At 43.5% G+C, this 14,132-nt stretch overlaps 1 protein-coding gene across 2 annotated transcripts in view; it reads left to right on the forward strand.

The window, feature by feature from the left end:
• SERPINI1 (serpin family I member 1) overlaps positions 1 to 6,328 on the forward strand; it is a 55,355-nt gene extending 49,027 nt beyond the window's left edge. For both annotated transcript variants that reach the window (XM_056565104.1, XM_056565105.1), the window contains exons 7-9: positions 2,276 to 2,362; positions 5,271 to 5,360; positions 5,727 to 6,328. In XM_056565104.1, the coding sequence (XP_056421079.1) occupies positions 2,276 to 2,362; positions 5,271 to 5,360; positions 5,727 to 5,803 (254 nt within the window). In that variant the 3' untranslated portion in view covers positions 5,804 to 6,328. The remainder of the gene's footprint in view (positions 1 to 2,275; positions 2,363 to 5,270; positions 5,361 to 5,726) is intronic.
• Positions 6,329 to 14,132: the final 7,804 nt, after the last annotated feature.

Raw genomic sequence — 14,132 nt, forward strand, 5'->3', positions numbered from 1 at the left:
GAAAGAACGTCCCAGGAAGTAGTGCCACCTGCAGGGGGTGGTTTAGCAGGGGCAGCAGAAGAGGGTGCCGGGCCCCCTGTTATGTAAAGTGAGGGGCCCCCACATTCAGCTAGGAGAGGGAAGTCAGCGGAGGTGGACAGGTCAGAGGATACTCTATGGGTAAAGGAGCAGGGGAGCCAGAGGTAGAGGACCAGTGCACAGCAGATGTGGGGGATTCAGGGATAGAAACTACAGACTGCAGGGCAGGAGACTAGGCGTGAGGCTCCTGTGCTGGAGGTGAGGGAGATGGCAGTCCCTGCACCACTGAGGCCCAAGATGGCGGCTGAGGGACCTGGGATCCCTGAGCAAGGGGTCCCAATTCTGCTGGAGATGGTAGAGCACAGGGAGGGCTTACCAGCGCTAAGAAGCCCTCTGGACATGCAGGAGACATGGACAGCCGGGTGTTTTTCGGCAAGATCTTGCACCCACCGGTCTGTCCGTGCCGCTGCTGACTCACCTGATCCGGCAGGGTATGAATCTGTGGGAGGCAGCTGTTGCAGAGCGCAGCGGTGCACTTCTGCAGGGGAAGACCTCCGGGAGAATCTGCCTTCAGATGCTGGGGGACACTGCAGAGCGACAGCTAAGTGATCCCCACCAGGGGAGGAGGAGGAGCCCATGGAGTGGTAAAGAAGTCTGGCTGCTGGGCCTGCAATGGCGGGTGGGCCTCCTGCGGCCTGTGAAGAGAGGGGCCATAAATAGCACTGGATACCCCCAGGTGAGGCCGGAGGGTAGAGGAGTGTCGGGGAATCCTGCGGGAGGTTCTCCCCGTGTACTGCTGGGCTGTTATAGCTTATGGGTATGTTCACACTGCAGAATTCCGTGAGCGGAATTCCACACAGTGAACATTAGCATCTGTGTGAGTCTTACGCGAGACCCGTTCACACTGCGAAATTTCAGCGGCGGACAATTCTGCCGCTGAAATTTTTCTGCGCAAAGAAAAAACATGCTGCGCTGTCCTACCGCCGCTGGCTGCCAGGCTGGATCTCCGCTTGCTGAACTCTGAGAGTGGAGATTCAGCTACAAATCCGTAGTGTGTACATACCCTAAGAAAGCCTGTAGAAGGCCTCACAGGTGGCCATCACCGTCGGCGCCTTGCCACACCCCCCTTCTGCCAGTATTTTTAACATACAATGGTCTTTTCTGGACCATTGTAACTTGAAACCAGACTCAACATACAATGCTACAGACAGTCCAGATCTGTGAAACGTGTCAATGTCTGGAAGAACTGACCAATCAGAATGGACATTTTACTGGTAAAACCCCTGTATTACTGAAGTGCACGCACTGACTGGCTGTATAGTAGCGCCTCCCTACAGTACTGGGAGGTACTACATGTGCTGTACTTCTCTTTACCTGTGCTTGAGTTAGCTGCCTTTGCACCAGGTGGGAGCGGAATTTCAGAAGTGTGAATGGATGTGCGGAATCCCATAGAAATCTATGGGCTTTAATTTGAGGTGGAATTCCGCCGTGTGAATAGACCCTAAGGCTCAGTCCACACTTGTGCAAGAGGTTTTCGATAGGAGTCTTCATTTCAGAATTTATCAAAAACATCAGAGAAAATATGCAGCATGCACTATCTTGTCCTGTAAACTGCCAGACACCATGATGGAAACCAAATGGACCCCATTAAATTCAATGGTGTCTGCTGGATGTCTGTGTCTTCCCTACTAGTTTTTTGGCACCGCCATTATTTTCTTTGTACTGCACCTATGACGAAGCAGAGGAAAGGAAAACAACTGGTGTAAACCCAGCCTAAAGCCTTTTTTGTATAGTCAAACATAACAAGTGCTGAAGTGTAATCCCAGACAGAAATGTCCTTTATCAGCAGAGCTAGAAGAAATCTTCCATTCCCAGGATCTTCGCCGTTTCCTTTATGCAGAGGTTTTATTTTTTTTTCTGGTTTGCCCTCTCTAGCACACGATTGCCTCGCTCCCTGTAAAGAGTGGTGACATGGTCAGCCTGATCATCTGCATGAAATGGCCAGATGCTCCTTCTCAGTGTCCTGCTTTAGAGGAAATAAGCCGGGGGCCATGAAAAGCTGTTGAGCTCTTCCTGCGCAATGCTAGAATGGTTGCCTAGAGTCGCACACCTTCATTTATTGCTAAAAACAGATGTTCCCTCTTCTGTGGTCGATCTTTTTTTTTTATTTTTTTTTAAGTTTACCATTCATTGTCCATGTTTGCGTCATATCTGAATGTAACTATTTATTCTTGTATCCAATCTCTATTGTTTTCAGAAAACAAGGATCTTTACGTTGATAAAGCAGTTCACAAGTCTTATCTTGAGATTAATGAAGAGGGATCTGAAGGTGCTGCGGCCTCTGGTATAGTATACCATCATGGTTATAACTACGTGGGATGACATTTTGTGTAGTACATTCTACTCATGGTTTTATTGTACTATGCTTTGTTTTAAAATTGCATGGGCATTCTGAAGGAGGGAGATTTAAAAGGGTACTCCAGTGGAAAACAATTTATTTTTATTTTTTATAAATCAACTGGTGGCAGAAAGTTAAATATATTTGTAAATTACTTATATTTAGAAATCTTAATCCTTTCAATATGTATTAGCTTCTGTATGCTCCAGTGCTCTCTCCTGACACCTTTGCCCATATCAGGAACTGTCCGGTGAAGTAGAGGTTTGCTCTGTGGATTTGCTCCTGCTCTGGACAGTTCCTGAAATTCAGAAAGAAAAGAACTTCCTGTGGAGCATGCAGCAGCTGATAAGTACTGGAGGGATTACGATTTTTAAATAGAAGTAGTATATAAATCTGTTTAACTTTCTGGCACCAGTTGATTTGAAAAAATAGTTTTCCACCGGAGTACCCTTTTTAAATCAATAGGATACACATTTATTGGATTTTCTTTAATAGGCAAGGTTTTATTTTTGGGGCAATTGGAACGTTGTCTTCTGTTTGCCCACAGCATTTTATGACTTTCAACAACACTCAAGGAGATTCAAAGAACTTTTAAATAGAATGTGTTCTAGATCTAGATTTATTTTTTTTTTTTACTGATTAGAGACAAATACTGAAATGTATTTTTTTTTTTTTATCATGAAAGCAGCCATATTGCCTGACTTTCTGCTCTGCTCTGTTAACAGCATTTAGAGAGATGCTTTACAGCAGCTACCAGGACACAGAAAATAGATTTAAAAGTTTCCTAGGCATGATCTGTGACCTTTTGTAGAATTCCGATTTATACTAAACCCCAGGGCCGTAAACCCGGGGTAAAACACCCCTTTTGATATACCCCTAAAATATAATTTTTAAATATAACTTATAAACCATAACTGGAGATCACTAAAATAGTCACACTATATTGCCAGCCTCTACATGTTTCACTGTTACAACAGCGTTCTCAAGAGGCAAACGGTGGCAATGGCTCTTTGTAGAAGTCATTACACAGGGAGTGGAAGAAGTTGAGCTATGAAAATCGCCTTTTCTAAATGGCCTGAACTAATCTTATTTATACACCGATGCCATCTTTCTCTGTAATCCTGCCTAAGATGATAGTGAGAAAACTGCTGAAATGTTTTATCTACAGATCAGGAAGTATCAAACTATTAGGCCTAATGGCCAGGAAAAAAAACTGTGATATAGATGGTAAAGTAGACAAAAACAAATCACCAAAAATTCTTTAAAATATTTGTTAAATAAAAAAAACTTTATTTAAAGGGTACCTAGGTTTTCATGAAAAATTGAAAACCAGCCCTGGGCTTTATTGTTTAAAGGGGTACTCCACCCCTAGACATCTTCTCCCCTATGCAAAGGATAGGAGATAAGATGTCTAATCGCGGGGGTCCTGCTGCTGGGGATCCCTGCGATCTCTGTGCTGCACCTGGCATTCGTTTAGAGCGTCGAGTTCAATGCCGGAGGCTCGTGACATTGCGGCCGCGTGCTGCTCGAGACATCACTGCAATGCCACCTCAATGCAAATCTATGGGAGGGGGCGTGATGGTCACCACGCCCCCTCCCATAGACTTTCATTGAGGGGGCGTGACCGTGACGTCACGAGCGGAGCGTGGCCGTGATGTTACGACCCTCCGGCCCGCATTGTCAGTCACTGGATGTCTGGGGTGCCACAGCAGAGATCGCGGGGGTCCCCAGCGGCGAGATCCCTGACATGAGCCATGTCTAGGGGCAGTGTACCCCTTTACGGATTGGATGCTGGTTGTACCATTATTTGCAACTGCTTTATTTGTATTTAATTAGTTTTCCTCTGCTGATCAGTTCTTAGTTTATATGTGAAAACTGACAGTACTATAGACCAGTAGGCTACCAGCCAGCATCTGGATGCCTGTCTCTCATCAAATTGATTTATGATTTACCCCAGTACCTTTCTCTATATGTTCTAACTAACCTGTCTTAGATGTGATCTTATAGGGATGATGACTACACCAAAAGAAATCCACAGTGATCCACAGTACTAAATGAGCAAACTTCATAAATCATGAAAAGCCTGCAAGAGTAATCCAGTACACAAAGATGGTAGATGGTAATGTAACTGATTACCAAGGCAAATGCTGGCTTGCAGAAAAAATTTATTTAAAAAAATAAACTCAAGGCAGTTTATAGATCCATTAGATGAGAGGAGGCAGAGCCATGTAACTTGAGCCGAGCAGCAATCCTATGACTGATGGAAGAGGCAGGAGAGCAGCAATCCTATTACTGATGCCAGAGATTGAAGACCAGCAATCCTACTGGTGGTAGCAAAGGCTGGAGAATGGCAAATCCAATTGTTGGTAACAGAAACAGTAAAGCAGCAATCATAGGGCTGGTTTCAGCCATACTGTCCCTGCTACCAGCCCTAGGAATGCTGCTATCCTAGGGCTGGTAGTAGAAGTAGGCCTGCAACCATAGCCATGCCCCTACTTCATGTGTTTTATCTCAGTGTCTCTAGAGACAGACTGAACCTAACAACTAGCAGTAAGCAGCAAACTTAGTGCAAGGGAGACCCCTAGTTGCTGAAATATGCTGACACATTTTTAAGTGTAAACAGCAAACGTTTTGTAAATACTATTGAATGAGCATAAGTTGTATGTAAAGCTAATGGCAATTTAAACAGTAACTCCTTTTTTGATTACCTATTCCCTTTAAGTTGCTCAGTTGCCCCTACTGGGCAGGTGTCATAAAAATGGCATAGTTATATTTTTATTATTTCCACTGTCGCCTATTCTGTGCGTTTTACCCTTTCTGACCCATCTGATAGCATTTTGCTATTTATCTGTAGGAATGATTGCCAATAGTAGGATGGCAGTGCTGTACCCCCAGGTGATTTTTGACCACCCATTCTTCTTCTTGATTAGAAACCGCAGAACTGGTGAGTTATCTTCATGCATTTCATGTATCTTCTGCCAGTGTGCATGCAGCGGTGTGGAACATCACCCTCTTGCTGCCATTCCTGCTGTTTGATATGGCTCATTCAACCCTGGTAAAGGTATCTGTGCTCCGGCTCTTCTCCAGTCGCCTCCAGAGCAGTTTTGTCCTGCATTTGTTTGTTTTGTCTGCTTGAGTTCTATCCACTGAAGTGAACATGCAGGCTTGTTCCAGTGGTTATGTAACCTCTTTTCCTGGAGCTGTTCTGCATGTTTATCACTGCTTCCCAGCTCTTGCTTGATACATTTTGCAAAATGAAATACGGCATGTCCTACAAATCCATTGTAATCTTGTTTTGCTTCTATTTTAGGCTGTGTCTTGTTTATGGGAAGAGTCATGCACCCAGAGGCACTGAATTCTGGTGGTCATGATTTTGAAGAACTCTAGTCCTATACATACATATGGAAAATAATATATAAGCACATTGTTTGCAAATAATTGATGTTGTTTGTTTAAATGTTTTTTCTCTTTTGTTTTGTTTTTTTGTTTTTCCGTTTGACCTCTTCCAGGATAATATGTATTAAACGGTAAGTTGAATATAAGTAGGGATTTTATTTGCTTCATAAAGAGGAGAGCTGGACACCATTGTGAAGCAGAAATCCCCCTTATCACTGGGCATATTCTGGTAAATAGCATTTCTGTCAGTGCACTGTACATTAAAAAAGTCTCGATATTTCAAATGCAGAGATGATTGTTGGATAATAGAACCCTACATGCAGGCATATTGCCTCCAGTATTACGTTTCTCGTGTTTGTTGTGATCGCCTGCCAAATAAAGTTGTACATGTGAAAATATATTTTTATTTAGAGCATCAGTGTAAACACCTGATTTATTATACACACCCAAACTGGGTGCTAAGTGAGTGCAATATGTGTTTTTCTTGTGCTATAAAGTGGATGATTTGGAAATATAGCCATGTCTTCAGTCTCCTTATTTTGTGGAACATAAGCGGTACTGTGCTTACATTATGCATGATATGTTGTTAAAGGGGTATTCCAGGAAAAAACTTATATATATATATATTTATATATTATTAAAATAAATATCTAAACTGGCTCCAGAAAGTTAAATAGATTTGTAAATTACTTCTATTAAAAAAATCTTAATCCTTTCAGTACTTATGAGCTACTGAAGTTAAGGTTGTTCTCTTCTGTCTAAGTGCTCTCTGATGACACGTGTCTCGGGAAACGCCCAGTTTAGAAGAGGTTTGTTATGGGGATTTGCTTCTAAACTGGGCGGTTCCCGAGACGCGTGTCATCAGAGAGCACTGACAGAAAAGAACACCCTTAACTTCGGAAGCTCCTAAGTACTGAAAGGATTAAGATTTTTTTTTAATAGAAGTAATTTATAAATCTGTTTAACTTTCTGGAGCCAGTTGATGTATAAAAAAAAACAGTTTTTTCCTGGATAACCCCTTTAAAATGTTTTTAATATAATGGGATGCTTTAGTAGATTTCTTCAAATAGTGCAAAAAGTGCCTCACCCTCATTAAACAAAAAAAGGAAAAACCTATAAATATAAAGGCACCTATACACTTCATAACAAGGTCTCCATAATGGCCAAATGTCTATTTATATTGAGGATACACTTTGAGATGTGTAGGGACCGATAGCTGGAGTTTTGCCACTGGTTACCACATGCCAATGGATATTTTGACACTACTTGTAAATCATTCTCTTCTATAAATCTGATTAAGGCCTTGTTCACTTCACGATTTTCCCTTCGATTTACAGATGCGTTGGAAAATTGTCAAAATGACATGCCGATGTATCCGTGCTCAGACATACACGGACCCAATTTATTTAAATGGCCCAAGCGTAGTCAGCTAGTGACTACTTTCGGGTCATTCTCCCAATGTATGTTCCTGTCTCAGACTGAAAATCGCTGCAAGCCATATTGTCTGAGTCAAAACTTGTATATGCTCAGGAAATGACCCCAATGTAGTCACTAGCAGGCTGCGCTCGGGCTACTGAAATGAGTCTGAGCACGGATACTTTTGGCATGTCATTTTGACATTTTCCTGACGTATCCGTGAATTGGAGTCACAATCGTGATGTGAACTTAGCCTTATATAGATTCTATTTTGTTTGATTATTTTTTTGTAGAGGAGTAAATTAGAGCACAAAGCTCCAGCTAGAGATTTTTTTCTAGGAACCAGGCAAAAAAAAAAATAGAAGAAAACTGCTTGTATTGACTACCTGACACCTAGTTTTATCTAGCCCTGTCATAGAGGAAAGGGGTATGAGCCGTATGCTGGACACTTCGGGCCTTTTACACGGGTTGATTATGGGCCAAATGAATGTTTGGAGGAAGGCTTGTACCCAATAATTCACCTGTATAAAGGTGGCGGCAGTGAACTGACAAATTAGAAAATGCTTGTTCATTGGCTGATTGTATTGTTTATGCAGCCTCAAAAACCATTGTAAATTGGCTTATAATGTGGCCTGGTCTGCACAACGATTCATGTAAAAGGCTCCATTAAAAAAAGGATCAGTCTACTAAATGATTCTTGTTTCTTGCACACATTGGCCCTTCCTCACCATTTCAGATTAGGCAAGAACAAAAGCTAGCCCCTGAAAGGCAACACAGAAGTCTTAGTGGTCTTTTGGCACCTTTGATTATTTTATGGGTAGATCCTGTCAGAAATGTGTTTTGGGTTAATCTTCTAGCAGGAAATTAATGGATACTAAAGGGCTTTTCCAGGTTTTCAGTTGTCTAATGAGAAAAACTAAAATACATATTATTTACCTTTTTGTACCTTTAAAGGGGTTATCCACCATAAGGCGATTTTAGTACATACCTGGCAGACAGTAATGGACATGCTTAGGAAGGATCTGCACTTGTCTTGGGGCTAAATGGCTATGTTGTGAGATTACCAGAACACTCTGGCTAGCTTTTTGTGAACTGGTATTTCCTGTTTGAGTTTTCCCCACATCAGCCACCCCACCCATTGAAACATAAAGGAGCTGCATCCATTCAAAAGACCTGTGGTTTTCAATCAGGTGCCTACAGCTGTTGCATTAGTTGCAGATTGATCTCTCTCCCACCAAGCGATCCCTCCACCCATTGAAGCAGACAGGCTCCCTGTCATCAGTTGACTAGTAAGTCAGATCTCGGCCGCATTGCAAGCTGGGAAAAATCTGAGACAGCAGTCATCTTGTATGCTGTTAAAAATAAATATTGGGGTGAAAATCACACAAGAATTGTGAGAAAACCGTCACACACAGGTACAGACACTATATTATGAACTTCACTAACTTTACTGCCCCTGTAGCATAGTCAAATAAAAAAAACTCCTGGAATACCCCTTTAACTCACCTGATTCCCCTGTTACTCCAGCACCATTGCATTAGTACTGCTCACTGGTTTAAGTTCAGTTGGCTGCAGGGTTGACATGCCTGTATGCCCACGTGATCTCAGCAGCTGAGGACAGTGATTGGCTGCAACTGTGCATATACAGGGAAGTAAGCAAAGTACCGAAAAAGAAGAAAAACTGTAGAACCGGAGCAGTTGGGATAAATTAAGAACTTTAAAAACCCCATTAATGTGTGTTAGAATCCTTAATGGCAAATTAACATAGTTATGTGTCAATACATTACTTGCTGGATTCTTCTTGGCAGTAGATAAAGAAATAAAAAAGTATAAATACAGTATTTATACTTTTTATTTATTAACTCCTCTTAATTCCCCCCTCTTTAAGAGGACCTGTGGCTGAATCAGAAATAGCTGTTTTTTTTAGTATGTACAGATAGGTTAGTGGGGGGCACTTATCACATATACCTGATTACAGTAGGTTGACCAGCCCCTCGTTCCCAAGATATGGGGGGGTCTAATTTCCATCTGGTGGTCTGCCAATCTGTCAGGTGGACAGGCACTTTATTACAATATGAGCCGTCTGTGCAGGCCATAAAAAAAAAAAAAGGGGGGGGGGGGGGCGTATTCCGCTTCTAACTCTGTGCGATCCCCAGGTCTGCTTAGTCCACAGCGCTGTATGGTCCCCAGATCTTCTCCACAGTGCTGTGCAGTGCTCTTTTGTCACCACACAGCGCTGCGGACCAGGCAGACCCAAGGACCGCACAGCACAGGCAGCAGAGAACCACTGTGACCAGTATGCCATATGGTATGATGAAGAAGGTGTTAATGAATGGGAGTGTGTCAGCAGCTGCTGTGTGTACGTATATAGGGTCTCAGTACAGGCAGCTCTGATACATCCCCACATGCATGCCTCCCCATGATCTCACATATTTGCAGACCATCAGTTGGAAATAAGCCCCCCCCCCCCCCCCATATATTTGAAGGGGGGTTGGGCTGATCCTCATAATGTGATCAGTCAACCCCAAACCTATCTGTACATCCTAGAGTTGGAATTGTGGCCATATTTGTTGTAAAACAGCTTCTCCAAAATAGTCATAGAAATTACTTAAAGGAAAGACTCATTAAAAAGTTTCTTCTAAAGTATTTTATTGACATGAATTTATTCTTGGTTTTACAATATTTACATTTAAATTCAGAATGTTCTTTTTACAGATAGCAGGAAGCGGTTATGAAACAGTATACACATTTTATTATACTTGATTAATCTCCACTTATATATCCGCAGATAGAAATCCTCTTATTGAAATGAATTTTGGCTTTTGCTCAATATGATTGTGTTTTCTTCTTTTTCTTGTAAGAAGGTCTCATTCTTTTCCTCAATCCTGAGTGGAAACAGATTTGCATTTTTACTATATCATCATGTAGAATTCTTGAAGAATAGAAATTCTCATGTACGTCTGAACCCCATTCTGCTTACAACTAGTACATAGTCATTGAAATTCGGGCTTTGAGTGAAGTTTAAGAAACATTTTATCTTCTCTTAATATGGAAACGGAAAATATCATACTTAAAGGGGTTGTCCGAAGATAGACACTTATCACATATACACAGGTGTCTGAACCCATGTCCCCCGTTTAATGGAGCGACAGCTAAGATTGCATGCTGCCGTTCCATTTCTCCTCTATAGAGCTGATGGAGACAGACAGACAGACATATCTGAGCACTGTATCCTGCTATCAGTCCCATAGGAATTGAATGGAGTGGCAGTGTATATATGCAATTCTACCACAATTCCATTCTTGGGGAACTGAGAATTCCTGTTCTTATGATCTGTGAAGGTCCCAGAGCTGGGACTGCCCTAGGGGCATACATGTTAGTGCCTATCCTGTTCATAGGTGATTAAAAGGGATGTTCTAAGATATTCCCTTAAAGGGATATTCCGGCCAAATACATACAAGCTGTCTGAACGTGGGGGGCCCACCGCTGGGACCCCCCGGCGATCTGTCATGCCATGCCCCCTTGAGCCGCCACACCCCCTCCATTCATGTCTGTAGACATGAATGGGGGGCATGACGTCACGCGGGGCCGGGGCGTGATGTCCGGAAACGGAGGTTTCTGAGACTGGAGACGCAGCCCTGCATATAATGTGGGTGCTGCACGGCTGCTGGGATCAGACATCTTATTCCCCCCATCCTTTGGATAGGGGATAAGATGTATTTGGCCAGAATACCCCTTTAGTTTCCAAGTTGAGTGATGACAAATCCTATACTAGTACACCACGACAACATTCATGATATCATTATGCTCCAGTCCCTGAAACGCCCGTCATTGCACACAGAGAGAGTTTGCTCTGTTGAGTAATGACAGCGGGGTGCAGCAGCTGAGATCCCGGGGGTCCCCAGCAGTGGGATCCCCACAATTAGACATGTCTAGGGACAGAGAAGCTCACAATGCTCTCTGAAATAATCTAAACTGACAAAAGTAATAATGAATAAAAAATTTACTGAAAATTACCTGATGAAAATCAGACATTGCTTTAGAATTGTAGTTCAATTTTAAATTTTTACAAGGGGTAATAGAAGAAATGGGGTTAAATGTTTGGGGTCATTTTCTCCTGAGTATGGAAATAGCCCATGTGTGGACGTCAAGTGCTCTGCTGGCGAACTACAATGCTCAGAAGAGGAGGAGTGCCAATGAGCTTTTGGGAAGAGAATTTGTTTGGAATGGTAGTCAGGAGCCATGTGCATTTACAAAGCCCCCCCGTGGTGCCAGAACAGTGGACCCCCCCCCCCACATGTGACCTCATTTTGGAAACTACACCACTCCCAGAATTTAATAAGGGGTGCAGTGAGTATTTACACCCCATTGGCATTTGACAGATCTTTGAAACAGTGGGCTGTGCAAATGAAAAATTTAATTTTTCATTTTCACAGACCACTGTTCCAGAAATCTGTCAGACACCTGTGGGGCATAAATGCTCAATGTACCCCTTATTACATTACATGAGGGGTCTAGTTTCCAAAATGGGGTCACATGTGGGGGGGTCCATTGTTCTGGCACTATGGGGGCTTTGTAAACACATGTGGCCTTCAATTCATGACAAATTTTCTCTTCAAAATCCCAATGGCGCTCCTTCTGTTCTGAGCATTGTAGTGTGCCAGCAGAGCACTTTACATTCACATATGGGCTATTTCTATACTCAGAAATGGGGTTACAAATTTTAGGGGGATTTTTTCCTATTTTACCTTGTGAAAATGAAATATTTTGGGTAACACCAGCATTTTAGTGAAAAATATATTTTTTTCTTCATTTTCCCATCCAAATTTAATGAAAATTTGTCAAACACCTGTGGGGTGTTAAGGCTCACTATACCCCTTGTCACGTTCCGTGAGGGGTGTAGTTTCCAAAATGGGGTCACATGTTGGTATTTATTTTTTTGCGTTTATGTCAGAACCGCTGTAAAATCTGCCACCCATGTGCAAATTACCAATTTAGGCCTCAAATGTACATAGTGCACTCTCACTCCTGAGCCTTGTTGTGCGTCCGCAGAGCATTTTACGCTCACATATGGGGTATTTCCGTACTCAGGAGAAATTGCGTTACAAGTTTTGGGGGGGCCTTTTTTTTCCTTTTACCGCTTGTGAAAATAAAAAGTATGGGCAACACCAGCATGTTTAGTGTAAATTTTTTTTACACTAACAGGCTGGGGTAGCCTCCAACTTTTCCTTTTCATAAGGGGTAAAAGGAGAAAAAGCCCCCCAAAATTTGTAGTGCAATTTCTCCCAAATACGGAAATACCCCATATGTGGCCCTAAACTGTTTCCTTGAAATACGACAGGGCTCCGAAGTGAGAGAGCGCCATGCGCATTGTAGGACTAAATTAGGGATTACATAGGGGTGGACATAGGGGTATTCTACGCCAGTGATTGCCAAACAGGGTGCCTCCAGCTGTTGCAAAACTTCCAGCATGCCTGGACAGTCAGTGGCTGTCCAGAAATGCTGGAAGTTGTTGTTTTGCAACAGCTGGAGGCTCCGTTTTGGAAACACTGCCGTTCAAGACATTTTTTTTATTTTTTATTGGGGGGTACAGTGTAAGGGGGTGTATATGTAGTGTTTTACCCTTTATTATGTGTTAGTGTAGTGTTTAATGGGTACATTCGCACTGGCGGGTTACGGTGAGTTTCCCACTAGGAGTTTGCGCTGCGGCGAAAAATTTGCCGCAGCCCAAACTTGAAGCAGTAAATTTACTGTTAACCTGCCCGTGTGAATGTACCCTGTACATTCACATGGGGGGGGGGGGCAAACTTCCAGCTGTTTCAAAACTACAACTCCCAGCATGTACTGACAGACCGTGCATGCTGGGAGTTGTACTTTTGCAACAGCTGGAGGCACACTGGTTGGATAACCTTCAGTTAGGTTCTGTTACCTAACTCAGTATTTTCCAACCAGTGTGCCTCCAGCTGTTGCAAAACTACAACTCCCAGCATGGACTGATCACCGAAGGGCATGCTGGGAGATGTAGTTATGCAACAGCTGGAGGTTCGCAACTTTAACTCCCAGCATGCCAAGACAGCTGTTTGCTCTCTGGGCATGCTGGGATTTGCTGTTATGCAACATCTGGAGGGCTACAGTTTATAGACCACTGCACAGTGATCTCCAAACTGTGGGCCTCCAGATGTTGGAAAACTACAAATCCCGGCATGCCCAAACAGCAAACAGCTATGTGGGCATGCTAGGAGTTTTGCAAGATCTGGGGGGATATAGTTTAGAGACCACTATATAGTGGTCTCAAACTGTAGCCCTCCAGCTGTTGCAAAACTACATATTCCAGCATGCCCGAACAGCTGTCTGGGCATGCTGGGAGTTGTAGTTTTGCAACATCTGGAGGGCTAGAGTTTTAGAGACCACTATGTAGTGGTCTCAGACTCTAGCCCTCCAGATCAACTTACCAGCTTCCGTAGGATCCAGGGAGACGTCCTCTTCTGCCGCACGACATTGCCACCGGCCGATCACAGTCGCCCGCTGCCTCCAGATGGGTAAGTGGACTTCAGCATTCGGTCCCCTTCGCTTCCCCATTCTGCCCCGCCTATTGTGGGTGGGCAGGACGGGGAAAACGAAAGTTAACCCCCCCCCCCCGCCCCCGATCTGCTATTGGTCGTCGCTTCTGACTAGATATCAGCAGTCACCCCGGTCTGGTCCCCACCCGGCGCGCGGCGGGGGCCAAAATTCCCACGGGCATATGGATACGCCCTGGGTCCTTAAGTACCAGGACGTCAAGGCGTATCCATAGGCCCCAGGTCCTTTAAAGGGGTTCTCCGGTGCATAGACATCTTATCCCCTGTCCAAAGGATAGGGGATAAGATACCCCTCAATGCAAGTCTATGGGAGGGGGCGTGACAGC

This window comes from Hyla sarda, chromosome 3 (assembly GCF_029499605.1).
Source record: "Hyla sarda isolate aHylSar1 chromosome 3, aHylSar1.hap1, whole genome shotgun sequence".
Classification (NCBI taxonomy): domain Eukaryota; kingdom Metazoa; phylum Chordata; class Amphibia; order Anura; family Hylidae; genus Hyla; species Hyla sarda.